This window comes from Myotis lucifugus, unplaced genomic scaffold (assembly GCF_000147115.1).
Source record: "Myotis lucifugus unplaced genomic scaffold, Myoluc2.0 scaffold_14, whole genome shotgun sequence".
Classification (NCBI taxonomy): Eukaryota; Metazoa; Chordata; class Mammalia; order Chiroptera; family Vespertilionidae; genus Myotis; species Myotis lucifugus.
This window is the reverse complement of record NW_005871062.1, coordinates 9550277-9563285: the sequence shown is the minus strand read 5'-3', so window position 1 is coordinate 9563285 and position 13009 is coordinate 9550277. Positions and strand designations below refer to the sequence as shown.

General features: G+C 38.9%; 1 protein-coding gene across 4 annotated transcripts in view; it reads right to left on the bottom strand.

Annotated features, from left to right (window-relative positions):
* Positions 1-12397, bottom strand: part of LIPH (lipase H) — a 39998-nt gene extending 27601 nt beyond the window's left edge. For all 4 annotated transcript variants that reach the window (XM_006084822.3, XM_023750591.1, XM_023750592.1 and 1 more), the window contains exon 1: positions 12230-12397. In XM_006084822.3, coding sequence (XP_006084884.1) covers positions 12230-12278 — 49 coding nt within the window. In that variant the 5' untranslated portion in view covers positions 12279-12397. The remainder of the gene's footprint in view (positions 1-12229) is intronic.
* Between the last annotated feature and the right edge of the window lie 612 nt (positions 12398-13009).

Below are 13009 nucleotides of genomic sequence, written 5' to 3'. Positions count from 1 at the left end.
TACCTCCTGATTTTTTTAAAAATATATTTTATTGATTTTTACAGAGAGGAAGGGAGAGGGATAGAGAGTTAGAAACATCGATGAGAGAGAAGCATCGATCAGCTGCCTCCTGCACACTCCCTACTGGGGATGTGCCTGCAACCAAGGTACATGCCCTTGACCGGAATCGAACCTGGACCCTTGAGTCCGCAGGCCGACGCTCTAGCCACTGAGCCAAACCGGTTAGGGCTACCTCCTGATTTTTATAAGTTATAAAATTATTTTTAGTTCATCTGGTGATTCCTCTTATAGTTTAAAAATAAATATTTAAGCCTTGGTATTGGTGTATCAATCACAGAGAGTTCCTGTTCTGTTTACTGCATCTGTTCTATCTCCTCATTCCCTACCAAGAAAGATGAGAAAATTAGGGCACTTACATTGCCTCTCTTCCTCTCCTTGCCTCCTTCCTCAGCCATAAACACATACAAACATACACTTTTTGTTCCCATTGTCAAAATAATCATTCCTTGTTATTTGTGGATTCACCTACTCACTAAAATTTATTTGTAACCCCCAAAGTCAATACTCAAAGTGCTTTTGTGGTTATTCACGGACATGTGCAGAATGACAAAAAAAATGGAGTGGGCCCACACATCCACTTTCAGCTGAAATCAACACCACAACACTCTGCCTTCTCACTTCACCTCTCATAAAAAATATCTTTTCACTATTTACTGCCACGTTTGTTTGTTTGTTTGTTTGTTTTGTTTCTTGTGCTTTGTTGGACGAATTTTTCTGTTTAGAATGGCCTCAAAGTATAGTCCTTTCATACTATCTGGTGTTCTTAAATTCAATATTAGCCTTACAGAGAAATATATAGGTTAGATAAGCTTTATGCAGGCATGACTTATAGTATAGTGCTATTGGGCATGAGGATCACTGCTAATAAATAAAAATACATATTAAATTAGGTGTCTTTAAACAGAAATATACACAAAATAAGATTTTGTATTGAACAGTCAACAAAAATGTAACCAGAGGCTCTTGGGAACCTAACCCTCTATTTCCCCTGGGAATTATGGCCCAGTATTTACTAATCAAGCGTTTGCAGTGACTTTATAGAACATAACTACCATGAATAATGAGAATGAGCAGCGTATAACAATTATCTTCGGGAACCACAGTCCCCCGGTTATGCAGTTGTACTTCTGCAATGTACACAGCCATTGCTTACAGTGAGTCCCTTTCCTAGGCTTCTCCACTCAGAGCTCTTGCTGTCTTTCCGAGAAGGGCTAATAATGAATAATATGTTTCCTACATTCATGCATATCTGTAAATGAATTCCTTGGCCTAAATGATGACCTGACTTTGAACAATATTCTTGTATTGAATTCCAATTCAGAGACTGTTTCACCTTAAATGTTACTGGCTTTTCTCTTATCACCTACCTGAAGCATTCTTTCCTTATTCTGAAATAACTTCCCCCTCTAGCATAGAAGCTCCAAGATAACAGATCTATTTGTCTGTTTATCTATTGTTGTATTCCCAGTGCCAAGAACAGGGCCTGGCTCAGAGTTGGCATCAATGAATGTTTCCTAAATAAATAAATATCAACCTATTAACACATTATTCAGCCATTCAGAGTGATCATATGAATAATACAAAGACAGTATGATATAATGTTTATAAAATAAATGGAGTATGAAATGGCACATGCATTATGACAAACTATGTAAAATATCTGCAAAAATACATATATAGCTGCAGATGAGAAGGCCTCAAAAATAATGTGCAAACAAAAATGGGTCAGGCATCCCATTTCTGATGTTTTTAGTTTAGTTGCCTAAGAGTATTAACCTTTTCCTCTCAGAATTAATAACATTTTAAGGAAACATTAAATTTACCTTACTTTCGACCATGTGGATACCGTTGTAATTAGCTAATCTTATATAATAAAAGCCTAATATGCAAATCGACTGAATGGCGGAACAACCCGTGGAACAACCGGTTGATATGATGCGCACTGACCACCAGGGGGCAGACACTCAACACAGGAGCTGCTCCCAGCCCGCAGGCCCCAGGCCAGCCAAGGCAGATGCCAGCAGGGGCCCCCCGATCGCCCCACCAGTCACCCCACAAATCGGCCCTGATCACCAGCCAGGCCTAGGGGCCCTACCCGTGCACGAATTTCATGCACCGGACCTCTAGTTATTAATAATAGGAAAGGAGCAAAGGAAAGGCCAGACAGTATAGGCATGCTCTCTGCAAAACAATGGGAGAGGGGATTAGACAAAGAGAAGATAGATGCACGCCTGGTAAAATTGGGGAAACTTGCGAAGGTGCTTTTGTCAATCACACCCCAGTTTCCTGGGTCATTGGCCAGAATGGGTGTGGGTGGCCACTGCAAGTGTGCAGAAATTTGGCGTTTTTAATCCCCTAAACAAAGGAATTCAATGTCTTGTGCTTTGGGAATCCTTGGGACTCTTGTTGCTTGGGGCTCACTCTCCTGCATTCTCCCGTGAGACCCAAGGCCAACCAGATCCCACAGGAAGTGGTCTAATGGGCTGTCACTAGCCTGATACTGAACTGGACCCAGCTCCAATATGGAAAGGAAACTCTGGACACTGGCTTTGCTTCCAGCTTTACTGAAACCTCAGCTACACTTCTATGACTAGATTAAGGGAAATGAGACTTTAGAAACCCAGGAATGTAATTCTATGAAAGTAAAACTTTCTACCATATCTCATCCTTCCATGGGGCTCTCTGGAAATGCTTATTCCAGTGGTACCCTATGAACCCCACTTCCACCAATAACAATGTTATAAATTAGTTTAAGCTCCTAGAGGGCAGTTACTATGCTACTTTTTTTTTTTTCAGTATTTCCAGAACCTCCCATAAGAACTTGTCTTGTTGGATCCCAAATTCTCATGCAATTTGGAGAGCATGCAATCACTAGATTCTTGCAAATAGCAAATTTGTTAAATTGCTTCACCTGCATAAACACAGTTTTTAAGTTCTATTTTATGTTGGTATTACTAAAATGATAAATTATTTGTATGCCTTCAGAAAGCAAACCTCTTTTTGGTTACTTTTTTTTATATTGTTACAAAGTCAAGTTTGTTCAGGAGTAGCATTAAGAGCCAGAGTAACCACAGAACATGTTAAACTGGTTTCTACACCTTAACCTCTTCTATTAGAGTTTATGCAAAACAGATGAAACTTTGCCTTTCCTTTGCAGACTATTTTGAAATTCAATTCCTGAAATGCCATTGCCTGTTGACAAGTGGAAAATTACAATGAGATGGGTGATGTCTCCCATCCAATGAGGAATTCAGACTCCTATGTAGAACTGATTATCATTTATTGCCTTCCCTTCTGTTATATTAAAAGAAGCATATCCAAGTAGGATATTAGGGAAATCTGGCCATAGCATCTTCAAAGATAACATATTTGTGCCTGAAATACTTTGTTATAATCAAATGCATGGTCACCCCTGGGCCAAATCCAGACATGCCCATATATGTATAATCTATGGCTGCTTCCCTACCATAAGGCAGAGTTGAGGGACCAATGGACAAAAAGCTGAAAACATTTACTATCTGCCTCTTTAGAGAAAAATGGTCTAATGTCTTAAACAAAAATACAACATGATTTTAGAAAGAGCATGGATTTTGAAGTCCAACTCCATGGCCTACTAGCTATGTGACCTCTGGTGTTTAAATGACCTGACCTCTCTGGGCTTCAGTTTCCCACTATAAAGTTATTATAATAATGGCAATCTGTTAGGCCAGTGGTCGGCAAACTCATTAGTCAACAGAGCCAAATATCAACAGTACAACGATTGAAATTTCTTTTGAGAGCCAAATTTTTTAAACTTAAACTATATAGGTAGGTACATTGTTATTAACTTAATTAGGGTACTCCTAAGCTGGCCTTTGCTAAAAACGTCTTCAATCTGATTGAGGTACGTTTGCTGAGGTCGACCCCTTCCAACTCTCCCATCCACACTCGTCTTGTATACTTGTTTCAGATAGAGGAATGTGGATGGGAGAGTTGGAAGGGGTCGACCTCAGCGAACGTACCTCAAAACAATGTACCTCCCCCTCGCTGCGCATCCCGCAGCCCGCCTGCGCTGCGTCTCCCGTCGCCTGATGGACAGGCACCCCCCACTTCTTCTAACGCCACTTCTTCAAAATAGACTCGCCCAGGCCGAAAACCGACTTCTGCGCATGGGCCATGAAGTTTCAATCGCACTGTACGTGCGCACCCGCACGTGGTATTTTGTGAAAGAGCCACACTCAAGGGGCCAAAGAGCCGCATGTGGCTCGCGAGCCGCGGTTTGCCGACCACTGTGTTAGGCGGTGCTTCCAGAGGCAAATGGAGTCTGAAGTAAAAGAAAAACACTACATGGGTAGTGTTTTTAACCAAGTGTGAAAAGTTCATAAAAGCTCTACAATAAAAAACAAACAAGCAAACAAACAAACATGACTACAGATATAATCCTCCCCACTATTCAATCTGTTCACACACTACTGTCAACCCCCATAAACCATCCATCAAGGAAATGAAAGCGGCATGGGCCCAAGAAGCTGCTTGATCAGAAATGGCTTTTCTTTTTTTCTTTTCTAAAATATATTTTATTGATTTTTTACAGAGAGGAAGGGAGAGGGATAGAGAGTTAGAAACATCGATGAGAGAGAAACATCGATCAGCTGCCTCCTGCACACTCCCCACTGGGGATGTGCCCGCAACCAAGGTACATGCCCCCAACCGGAATCGAACCTGAGATCCCTGAGTCCGCAGGCCGATGCTCTATCCACTCAGCCAAACCGGTTAGGGCAGAAATGGCTTTTCTTAAAAGACTGAATACAAGATTAAAAAAATAAAAAGATGCCTGTTCTTATTGTCAATAACACAGAGTGGTAAACCAAACAAAAGTCTATCTTTAATTAATACTCTTTTTCTTCTTAATCCTTACCCAAAGATTTGTTTATTGATTTTAGAGAGAGGAACGGTCCCTAACTGGGACCAAACCTGCAGTCTAGATATGGGCCCTGTCCAGGACCTTATGGTGGATGATGCTCCAACCAACTGAGCCACACTGGCCAAGGCTAGTCTATCTTTATTTAAAATGGTGATACTTTGTCCATCGTGGACTTATTTGCATTGATTTTCATATTTTAAAAACATTGCGTTAGAATATTATTCATGCATATAACTTATGTGTTGTTAGATTAATGGTATGCATATGATCATTTATATTAAAATATAAAATGATATTAAAGCATAATTTAAACATTGTTTTAAATATCATGAAAATTTAAATATCATGAAAAATAAAATGTCATTTTTATTGCACTAAAAACCATAAATATAATTTATCTTGGTGGTCCTTCCTCCTTTACATTGTGTACCTTGTGAGGGTCTCACTTGACTCACCCTAACCCAGTGGTTCTCAAGCTTGGCTGCACATTAGAATCACCAAGGTTGAGAACCACTGCCCTAACCCCAGCCCTCCCGTCAGGACTGTTGTGAGAATTAGAGATAACGTCTATGAAGTATCTAAAGCATTACCTGGCACATAGTAAATGCTAGAAAATTAGTCATTGTTGGTGATGTTAATGATAAGTTGGGCTAATAGTATTGCTCTCATAGGGTTGTTATGAAGACTAAATAAAATAATACAAGTAAAATCGCTTAGCAAGAGATTTGATACAAAGCACTAATTCCTTTCCTTCCATCATTTTGGAAAGATTTTGGAAAAAGGGAAATTTTATTGACCAGTATACAGGTGGCAGTGCTTTATTCTGGCCGTAGAACTTGATTTGGTTCTGGCTCTGTCATTAACAAGGTAAAACAAATTAGTTAGGGCATCAGTTTTCTCATGTTAAAGTCATTCCTTAGAGGGTAAGCTAGTCTCTAGCATTCCTTTTGGACACAAAATTCTAAGATCTGCAAGCTAGCTGATTTGAAAAGACAAGAGGCATCTATTCAGGAAAACAAATTACCAGGACAGTCTTATAACCAAAAACAGCCCAAATCTGAAAAAAAAATATAGAAAGAAATAAAAATTTATTTTAATTTCAGTTAAAAAAAAAAACCTGAAAATAACCATACTTTGTCTTGTAATTAGAATGTTGACCAGAGAGGTATTTTGCCACCTTTATATCAAACAGAATTTTTTTTTGCTAATTAAATACTCTTTAGTTAACAAACATGGTTCCATATGCTACAATAAAGATAAATCTTGAAAACATTTTGATAAGTGAAAGAAGCCAGTCACACATAACACACACAAATCCACATATTATGTGATTCCATTCATAAGAAATATTTAGAATAGTTTAATCTATAGAGACAAGAAACAAACTAGTGGTTGCGGTATGAGGAAAGGTAGAGAGATTGGGGTGCAGTAGCTAAAGGGTACTGGGTTGCTTTCTGAGGTTATAAAAATGTTAGGCTCTGACCGGGTAGCTCAGTTGGTAGAGCATCATTCTGATACCCTAAGGCAGTGGTTCTCAACCTTCCTAATGCCTCGACCCTTTAATACAGTTCCTCATGTTGTGGTGACCCCCAACCATAAAATTATTTTCGTTGCTATTTCATAATTGTGATTTTGCTACTGTTATGAATTGTAATGTAAATATCTGATATGCAGGATGTATTATCATTGTTACAAATTGAACATAATTAAAGCATAGTGATTAATCACAAAAACAATATGTAATTCTATATGTGTTTTCCGATGGTCTTAGGAGACCCCTGTGAAAGGGTCATTCGACCCCCAAAGGGGTCGCGACCCACAGATTGAGAACCGCTGCCCTAAGGTTTCAGATTTGATCCTGGGTCAGGGCACCTGCAAATATCAACCAATGAATGCATAAATAAGTGGAACAGCCCTAACCGGTTTGGCTCAGTGGATAGAGCGTCGGTCTTCGGACTCAAGGGTCCCAGGTTCGATTCTGGTCAAGGGCATGTACCTTGGTTGCGGGCACATCCCCAGTAGGGGGTGTGCAAGAGGCAGCTGATTGATGTTTCTCTCTCATCAATGTTTCTAACTCTCTATCTCTCTCCCTTCCTCTCTGTAAAAAATCAATAAAATATATTTTAAAAAAAATAAGTGGAACAGCAAATTGATGTTTCTCTCTTTCTCTCCCCCACTTCCTGTCTCTCGTTAAAAGCAATAAATAATAATAAAGTTTTTGATTTCTAAAAGTGACTGGTGATAGTTGCACATATCTGTGAATATACCAAAAAACAAACAAACAGTGAATTGTACACTTAACCTTTTTTTAAGATTTTAATATAGATTTTGAGAAAGAAAGGAAGGGAGAGACATATCGGTCAATCATCAATTGATCGACTGCCTCCTGCATGCCCCCACTGGGGGTCAAGCTTGAAATCCGGGCATGTGCCCTAACCAGGAATCGAACCAGCAACGCTTTAGTGCACGGGATGATACCCAACCAACTAAGCCACACTGACCAGAGCAAATTAAAGACTTTAAATGGGTGAATTGCATGGCATGTGAATTATATCTCAATAAAACTAAAACAAAAAAAATGGTTCCTATAATTTCATACTTTTGTGGAAAGTCAAGGATGAAATGATGAAAAGTCTTTTAAAGGTGACTGGGCAGAAGTTTCACTTTTTCTGTCCAAATCAAAACAGGCTCTCAGCTTTCCAGTTTTCTTTCCTCTCAGAGGGTGAGGTTGATGGACCTTCATCTGTATCACTGAAGGTTAAATAAAGCCCCCCACCATGGTCACTGTGTTGGCAGGGGGAGGGTTTGAACCTAATAATGTGCAAAATAAACTACTACTCTTATTCTCAGGCTTAGGAACTAAATATAACCATTACTTTGTTCTCTCTTTGCCAGAGAAAATTGGGTTGGATAGACAAAATGCCCTCTTGATTGGGAGGACATTGCTGCTTTCAACCACCAGCTGTATTTCTCTGGAAGACAGCCCAGAAAAGAGACATCTGTATCCCTAGACTGACTTATTTCACGAGTCTCCGTTGGATAGTCCCTGGGGTAACACTGAGCATTGACAATCCTGGATGAACCTTCCAAAGGGTCCTTTGCTGTGCCTTCATAAGACACACGACTAAGCAACGCCGCCCATGCTGCCTCCGTGTCACACTCAGTTCTGGCTGTTTAGTTCCCACCTGCTTTTGCAGAAACTGATAACATCCCCCACATTTCTCATCGGGGAGAAAACTTCTACAGAAAGAGGAAACACCTCCTTCACATCCAAAAAGATGACGGAGTCGTGGACAGAAATAACGCACAATGAAGCAACAACTGTGAGTGTGCGGGAGAAGGAAGTTCTGATGTTCTGTGAGAGTCAATAAGCAAAGTTAGGTTCATATTATACTGCTCAATATGGCTGAGCCAGGCTATTATAACTGAAAGTATCAATTTCTCTCAGACCTACTGCCAGTAACATTTACTCCAGTAACTCCTAAACCCAGATGACAGCTGTGAAATTCCACCTAATTTAACCTTGATGCCTGGTATCCAGACAGGAAGTAAAGCAGGCACGGCCCTGACTCACACTTCTTTTATTTCAAGTTTTGGGTTCCAAGGCGTGCTCAAGCTAGCTATCATTTCCCCCACCCCCAAACATGACGCAGATGTGTGTTAATAACTTCTTTAGAACAGAGACCAAGGTCAGGTATACCGGCTCAATGCTGCCTGAAATTATTTACTGAGATTCACACCAAGGTTAAGAGATGCTTTGCCTAGTATTCTGCACGCCGGCGGGCAGTGAATGCTAGTCAGGATCTGGGACACATCTCGCCACATGTTACTTGATGGAGCCGGGATGGTTCCAGGAACCCACACTGACCACACTCTTATGCTTGCCTGAAGGAATTTCCAAAAGTCCCAGAAATAAAAATCTCTTTAGGCAAGAAAGCTTGCCTTGGAAACATTTAAAAATGAGTTGAACTCTTTTTTTAAGAGAAATTAGAAGGGGGAGGTGACATGTCTCTGCCATGAAATTTGACTTAATTTTTTAAATATGAAAAAGCAACTCAGTGTATATTTTATGCAGAGGGCCACCTGAATTTGGCATTAACCAGTTAACTGCCACGCGTCCAAAACGGAAAACATCCCCACACGCCACGATATTTTGAATTTAATTTAAAAAATCAATTTGCAATGAATATTATAAAAATAAATATATTACTCATAATTCGGGCATTCTTGAATATTTTCAGCTGAAAGTTCTCATGAAAAATGATTTTAAAGTTGGTCAGGGCTGCCACTTAGGTCCGCTGCTTGCGTCTACAGACGCTTATGGCATACAATGGGTTAAAAACCTGTCCTGAGCCAGATAGTCAAGCTAAGAATATCTCTTGCTTCTCCTTCTGTCCCCCTCCACCCAAGGAAGAAACAAGCAAGAAGCATATGGGCAAAATGCCCTCTTGGCTGAAAGAGATCTCTGCTTTTAACCCCAGGCTTATATTTCTTTAGGATACAGCTTAGAAAACAAATCAGATGCCAGGTTTCTTCGCTCTCATCTCTTAATCATGAGCAAGGTATGTGCATTCACACCCCACTTCCTCACTCACCTTTGCCTTTGCGTTAGAAGAGGATGAGTCACACACACACAATTATAAATCATTTGGAGAGGCTTTCCAACATCCTAGGAAAATCTCTGTGTTTGGCAGTAAGCTATTTTCGCTAGGAAAATATCTACCTAGTTTTACACAACTTACCATAGGCCAAAATATTGATAATAGAATAACTTTTAAAAATACTTATGACAACAGCCTTAATTTAAAACAATACTTATCAGTCTGTGTTCCTTGAGGGTTTATTAAACATGCATATTCCAGGGTCTCACACCAGAGCCCTGAGTCTGGATCTCTGGGGACAGAGTTTTCACGTTGTGTGTGTGTGTGTGTGTGTGTGTGTGTGTGTGTGCGCGTGTGTGTGTTGTTGTTGTTGTTGTTGTTGTTGTTGTTGTTGTTTTAATCCTTACCCAAGGATATTTTTCCATTGATTTTTAGAGAGAGTGGAAAAGAGAGGGAAAGACAGAGAGAAATATCAATGTAAGAGAAACACAGTGGTTGGTTGCCTCCTGCACGAGCCCTGACCAGGGCCCGGGCTGGGGAGGAGCCTGCAACCAATCGAACCTGGGACCCTTTGGTCTGCAGGTCGAAACTCTATCCACTGAACCAAACCGGCTAGGGCAGAGTCTCCACATTTTTAACAAATTTCCCAGGTGATTCTGGTATGCACTAGAGTTTGCCTTGTACACCGGTAAGATTACGGCAAACATTTTCATCATGATATCACAGAGGTTAGAACAACAAAACAAAAATCTCCGAAAATGAGTGACTTGTATCCTTGGGATTTCTGAATCACATCCTAACACTTGCTAATTTTTGGACAGCAAGGAAAACAAGGCAAAAGCAGAGAGTGATTAATAATTTCTGCTTTCAGTTGCATGTTATTCAAAACCCTCCCCCCATGAAAGTTCCAAGTTCATGGTTTTGCAGATACTGAGAAGTCTAGATCTAGCTTACAGCCATAATTACGGTGGTTTTTTTCCCTTCTAGCTACAGAAGTCTATTGTGGTGTGTCTCTGTCTGCTTAGAGTCTATCATGCAGCAGTGAGTCTTCTAGAATCAATTTAAAACAAGACTTTACTAATGAGGTAACAGTAAGTAAAAAGGCAGGTCACAAAAAAATTAAGTTCCTGCTTTGTAAATAGAGATATATCCTTCCTCCCTTGGACCTCACCCGGTGAGACCTTCTCAAGGTTGAGCCTACCCTCTGCTTCCTCCAGGGTCCTCCTTCCCGAGTATAGATATAAAGGTGCCTCAATCTGGAGGTCCAAGATGGCAGTGGCACAGGAGGACGCTGAGCTCACCGGAAGAAGTAACCACAAATCACCATCAGGTTTTCGTGTTATGGTTAGCTCCCTCTCTCCTGAAGCTACCCCTAAACTGATGTTCATTTTTAAATAAATAAATGATAAACACACTTTAAAATGTTGACTTTTCAGTGAAAATGTCATCACTAGTAAAATATTAACTTACTATTAAATCAAAAGCACAAAGTAAGCCCTGGCCTGTTGCTCGGTTGGTTAGAGCAAGTTCCCAATATGCCACGGTTGCGGATTCGATCCCGGTCAGGGCACATACAGGAATCAACCAATAAAGGCATGAATGAGTGGAACAACAAATCGATGCTTTCTCTCTCCCTTCCTCTCTCTAAAATCAGTTTAAGAATTAAATTTTTTAAAAAAGCACAAAGTAAGAAAAATTTATTTTTTGACCCAGTGATTTCACTTCTAGTAATATATCTGAAGAAACCTGAAACACTAATTTGAAAGAATAAATGCACCCCTAAATTTCAGAATTATTTTAAAGGCTACTTTTTTTTTAAAAAGTATATGTACTGTACTTGATCCATTCCTGTATATAGCTACACTTCTGCTGTTTCTAGTTTCAAGTTTTAGTAAATAACAGAATCATCTTCTATATAAGTTCTTTTTTTTTAAGTTATTTCTCTAGAATAAATTCCCAGCAATGGTTTTGCTACTTCAAATGGCATGAACATTTTATGGGTCCATATATATAACATATTTTCCTTCAAAAAAATTTGTGCCACATTACCATAACCTATGTGAAAAAGAACTGGATTCCTAAAAAGACTGAGAGGTATTGAAAGCTTTTCACTTCATTTTTTGTTACTGTTTTAATTTTTATTTCTTAATTATGATTAATAATTTTTAAGCTATCAATATGCCAAGCACCATTTTAAGGGGTTTACATATATAAAATTATGTTTTTCTGTAAGAACAATTTAAAATAAACCCTTAATGCATAAAAGCTATAAAATCTACCCTTTATATATTAGCTCTTCTAATATAATAAAATTTTAAATTTCCAGAAAAGAAATAATCTTATTTCATAGAGGTAGGAATGGCACAGAAAAAAATATAACTATAAAGAAAAGAACATTATTCTAGATTTTTCCACATATTTAATTTTTGGACCTTAGAAGAACAAGTCAACCCAAAGGAATAAGAGTTTCTTTTATTACTGAGAAAACTATGTGTAATTTATTTTCAAAATTAGAAAATTTATTTAATCCTTATCTTCTTTCTTAAACATGATTGGATGAAACTTAAAAAGTCCAGTAAGAAAGTGGGATGATAAAAGGCAAAATGACATTAACACTAGCAATATTTTTTAAATAATTAAGGAAATGATTCAATAAATGACCTACCTGATCTCACCAAGCACATCAAGCTGATGAAGAAGTATAATCTCAGCATATGGGGACTGGAGAGTGTGTCACAGTCACAAGAATGATTTCCTTCCCAGAGCCTTAGAGTTTCAACTGAGGGCTTTGCTCAGAGAGCTCAGATAACTAATCCAGAGGTGTGGTGACAGCAGGAAGTTCCCAGGGACTGCAGGCAGGTCCCACCCCTTTCAGAATACTTGACTCCTCCTCTTTTCAAAAAAAGTCGGATATGTTTCTACCTTACACAATTTTATGCATATCTTAATATTTTAATACATATTTGCAGAATGACGAGTTCAAAATAGTTTCATTCTTTGTGGGCGGTTTATTAGTTGTTTGGCTTGGTGTGTTGAAATCAAAAGTGATTTGAAATATTTTCCTCTCGTGTTCTTGTGAATGAAACACATCCAGTTAGTGTTTGGTTGGCCTGTGTATACAAAACTACTTGTTATGTTAATTCACACACTCATTTCTCATAGGACAGTCTTTAGATTTTATTAAGAACGTTTCATTAAGTCCAATTGTATACCTACATGTGCCAAAATATGCTTCAGAATAAAAGAAACTTTTTTATGGTATTATATATCTTTATTTTTATTTCTTCTATCTAGATTTCCTATCTAGTTATTAGTTCTCCTCCTCCCTCTTCTCTTCCTCCTCTGCCTCCTCCTCCTCCTTCTGTTCCTCCTTCTTTTAAAGAAAAACAAATGCAAAGACTTTAGAGAACTATGCCAGAATCCATCCACCTCAGTCTTGGAAGTA